Raw genomic sequence first — 4,448 nt, forward strand, 5'->3', positions numbered from 1 at the left:
TTATAGAATGTGTGAGACCGACTCTACATACTTCAACACAAGTTTTTTTTTTTTTTTTATTATTATTATTATTATTATTATTATTTTCTCTCTCTCTCTGCTCTCGTTTTACAACTTTTTGTGTAATGAAAATGGAATGAATCATTTCTTCTCCTTCCGGTCTTTATATAGTACTCTGATTATAGTCTTGCCCAATCATTTCCTACCACGTGTCCTTTCTCATCTTCTTCCTCCTTTTCCCGCTTTAAACCTGCAATATACAAACTATGCGCGAAATATCGACAAACTATGTCAATATTTCTAATTAATCATGATATTTGGGCTGAAATATTGGGCTGACGATATTTGCCCACGACACTTGAATCAGCTAATTCCATAATACGTATTTGTAATTGGACTAAATTCTACCTTTTTGTATGTGGTGTATGCATTTCTTCTAAATCTGTGTTTATTAGTTTTGCGTAGTTTGTCACATAAATAAATTTTTGGTATAGTCTGGCACTAATATATCTTTATTGTTTTTTGAAATCCAGGTTAACCTTTGTGAATTAGTTGGATAAGTGCGTGTGTTGGACTTGGGGAATTTGTCTATGATTATTTATGAAGAGGAAATGAAATCTATCATTTTAAGACATTGTATTAGTATCATTTTAAGACATTGTATTTGGTATGTAATTTGACATCCTTTGTTCATTGCATACATCAAGTTCCAACCACACCTGGTTGTTGAATTTTGTTTACATTTAGTTTGTTCATTGCATACATCAAGTTCCAACCACACCTGGTTGTTGAATTTTGTTCGCATTTAGGATCTGCTGATCATTAATTTTTTGTTTACAAATTCTCTTTCAAATTTATGTCTTCTGAAAGGTTTATAAATTTTTAGGTGTCTCCAAAATTCCGGAAACCGATAAAAGATTTCAACAAAGTTTTTATACTGGATACGTTGTGGTACATTAGCCCTCTATCAGAAGCTCGAAGGTGCCGGTTCATGCGTGTCGGAGGGCACGTGCAAACCCTAGTACTACAACAACGACACATGCAGTCTCAAATCCTTCTATTCAATTTCTTATTGTTTATCCTTTTGATCAGCTCTGGAACTTTATAGTTCTTTGCTGGCAATTTTCCTCAACTTGAATGCTAATTTTATGCAATGTTACTTTCACCAATCTCTTCCTCATTAGGTGGCATTATTTTCTTCCAGAACCAGTGCTTTCTCCATAAGAGAATCATCTCTTCAATGGGCACTCCTTTGGTTTCAGGTAGGAAGAGGTATACAAACACTGTCATGATAGCAATCCAGCCAGCAAAGAACAGGAAAATCCCATACTTGAAGGAACAAAGGAGAGTAAGGAAAATTTGGGCAATCACAAATGTGAAGAAAAGATTGACAGCTACGGTGATGCTTTGCCCAGCTGATCGAGTTTCTAATGCGAATATCTCACTTGGAACTGTCCACCCTAGAGGACCCCAAGACCATCCAAAAGCTGCAACAAAGAGGCAGACAAATACCACAACAAGAGCTGAGAACGTTTTGGATAGTTCCTTGTTTTCACCAAACTTGTCACCCAAGATTATGGACACCGCCACCTGTTTTGCATGCAACAAGATACAGTGTCAACAAATTGTTTGCATTTAAACAATAAAAACTTGAAAGCATAGTGTTTGATTGGATTAGGTTACCTGGCACACGAACATTTGTACTCCACCACTGATTAGTAAAAATCGTCGACCCCATTTGTCAACTGTTGCAATTGATATCAATGTTGATAAAGCAAGAACTGCCCCAGTCAAAACTGAGGAATATAGAGAAGCAGTACCCCCAAATCCCATACTCTGAAACAGCACTGGGGCATAAAAGAGAATTGAGTTTATGCCAGTCAAAATCTGGAAAGTTGGCATGAAGATTGCCATGACAAGCTGTGGTCGGTTTCTCTTCTCGAGGATGTTCCTGAATGGATGCTTGATCGAGTTTGCGAGCTCACTCGCATCTAGCATGTCTTGGAACTCTGCATTCACATTAGGGGTTCCTCTAATCTTCTCTAGAACTACTCGTCCTCTGTCTTTCATTCCTTGTTCAATCAGGCTGTTGGGTGTTTCCGGAAGTAGGAAACCCCCCACAGTCATCAGCACAGCTGGTGCAGCAGCTAGGCCCAAGGATAGCCTCCATCCCCATGGATGGATCCTTTGGGTTCCGTAATTGATCATGTTTGCTGAGAATATTCCAAGAGTTGTTGCCAACTGAAACATCATGTTCAGACCTCCTCGGAGATGTGCTGGAGCCATCTCGGATAAGTATAACGGAACCGCCTTGAGGTTCAAGAAACTAAGTAAATTAGACAGGGTATCCTAAAATGTAGAAAGAGTCATATCACCTAATCTCCAGCCCAACAGTACTAGTGATCAAATTGCATAACTTTAAGAGAAAAGGCCACTTCAACTTAGCGGCAGATAAGCAGATTGAGTTTCAGATTAAAGCTCCTTCAGTGAATTCCAAACCACGTCTCTCACGAAGTGATGTGTAGTCAAAGCTTGTCTCTTAATGGGAGACAATACTGAATTCACTGAAGGACCAAGTTTGAAGCTTAGTCATACCCTCCATCCTTTCCTCTGCCACATCTTTAAGCAATGAACAAAATAAGATTTAAGTGGTACAAACATGAACTTTTGGGTATGTACAATTCGGAAGTAAGGGTACCTGATTACCAAATCCAATCCCAACACCGAGCATTATGCGACCCAAGATCAACATAGGCAGGTTTATGGCAGAAGCGTTTAGTGTGGCTCCAATGAGGAAGTTAATCCCACCGCAGACTATACTCGCTCGGCGACCATAATTCCTGGTTAATGGTGATGCTACTAGAGATGCAACCAAACCAGCAAGATAAAGAGAAGATGTAAATGCAGAGAGGCTGTAATTATTGTATTTGCAATAATTGTTCTCATGAGATTGTTTCTTCTTCTCGTAAACCTCTTTGAAGAACTTGACAAGAAAATCATCCATAGATGTCACCCCTCCTATTATTTCATTTTGAGAAACATACAAGGTAAGTATTTCAGGCAAAGTACCCAAGTACGAATTAGGCAATACATTTCAAGATGAACCTGAACCATTGCTGTTCAATTTTCCTTAATTTTAACTACTGGGGCCTCTTGTTTATGAAATTTTCTCTTATGTTTCTATTTATCTCTCAGTACCAAGACCAAAATCATCAGCATGAATAAATGAGGATTCTCGAACTTGGAACACCTAAATAGAATAATTTAGCAAAGACACAATTCTGAACTTATCTGCATTATTGTCTAGCTTGTTGCTATAATTAATTTTGGCTCTCTGAAGTCTGGTGTTTAATAGCAGAACCACCATGACTACCATGAGTACTGTCGACAATTTTGTAAATTTGAATCAATCCCAGGAAAAATAAGCAATTAAGAAATGTTATAGGCATAGCTATTTGGTTTTTTGAATTTTTTTTCTTGGACTACTAACATCCACACTAACCACCATCATGCAAACCATAATTAAGCCAAAGAAGAATCAGCGTCGAGAAGAAATGCTTACCAGAAATACCAATATCATAGCCAAAGATGCCACCGCCGACTGCAGCGACAACGCAAGCAATGACAACATAAGATGTGACCTTCCCTTGGTACTGTTGTGCTCTCTCTTTAGACACACCAACCGGAGCTATAGACCCTCCACCAGCCATCTTTCACACAATCAATAAGCTCACAAACTCAAACTAATGGATACATGCAAAAGGCTGGAGATGAATAGAACTTAAAGATAAAACTCAAGAAATGAGGACGAGCTCAGGAGAGAGATTATCGATCATTACTCATTAGAGATTGGTAGGTACGTAGGTTGATGTGTGTGTCTTAATAGTGAACCAACCTTTCTTTGACTTTTATGATTTCACAATCAGCCTACCAAATATGAAATACCAATCCACTTTTAAGATACATAAAAACAATTCCACTAATAAGTAAATGATAAAACTCACCGTCAGCAGCACTTTGATTACTGACTGTCGACTGACGACTGACTAATGACTAATGACTAATGACTAATGAGTCGATAATAGATTATATCCTCACGCTTTGGATAAACTACTGTGAACCTTGTTAATAAGAATATTTGTTGTTGATTCTAGTTTTTAGTTTGATCGATTCATACAAGATACAAAGGTAAGAGATGCCAGATAGGCTCCTTTCATTGTTGAAAGAAAGGCACGTTCCCTTTGATTTGTTTTTCTGTTTTGTCTGAAGTTGACTTGTGTAATATCCCATGTGCCACTCATTGGGACCCACCGCATATCTCTGAAATCTGTCAGGGGAAGGGGCCATCTAATCTGATCTTTTCACTTCTCAAGTTTTCAGACTTCACCCACCACAAGTTTTCCGCCGTCATGATAGCATCATATCTCTAATACGTCTGGACGATATTG

General features: G+C 38.3%; 1 protein-coding gene across 1 annotated transcript; it reads right to left on the reverse strand.

The window, feature by feature from the left end:
• Positions 1-916: 916 nt before the first annotated feature.
• Positions 917-4,184, reverse strand: STP7 (sugar transporter protein 7). The gene is made up of 4 exons (XM_086602180.1): positions 3,563-4,184; positions 2,699-3,018; positions 1,684-2,310; positions 917-1,590 (listed from the first exon to the last, which is right to left on the reverse strand). The coding sequence occupies exons 1-4, from the start codon at positions 3,708-3,710 to the stop codon at positions 1,147-1,149; spliced, it is 1,539 nt and encodes a 512-aa protein (XP_086458306.1). The 5' UTR covers positions 3,711-4,184; the 3' UTR covers positions 917-1,146.
• Positions 4,185-4,448: the final 264 nt, after the last annotated feature.

Source organism: Coptis chinensis, chromosome 3, assembly GCF_015680905.1.
Source record: "Coptis chinensis isolate HL-2020 chromosome 3, ASM1568090v1, whole genome shotgun sequence".
Taxonomy (NCBI): domain Eukaryota; kingdom Viridiplantae; phylum Streptophyta; class Magnoliopsida; order Ranunculales; family Ranunculaceae; genus Coptis; species Coptis chinensis.

Bases quoted from the DNA above. Each gene is read 5' to 3' on its own strand.
- STP7 (XM_086602180.1), bottom strand. From the start codon at position 3,710: ATGGCTGGTGGAGGGTCTATAGCTCCGGTTGGTGTGTCTAAAGAGAGA. The intron at 3,019-3,562 runs GTAAGCATTTCT...ATGAAATAATAG, and splicing joins CTATGATATTGGTATTTCTG to GAGGGGTGACATCTATGGAT. The intron at 2,311-2,698 runs GTACCCTTACTT...TTGAACCTCAAG, and splicing joins GGATTGGATTTGGTAATCAG to GCGGTTCCGTTATACTTATC.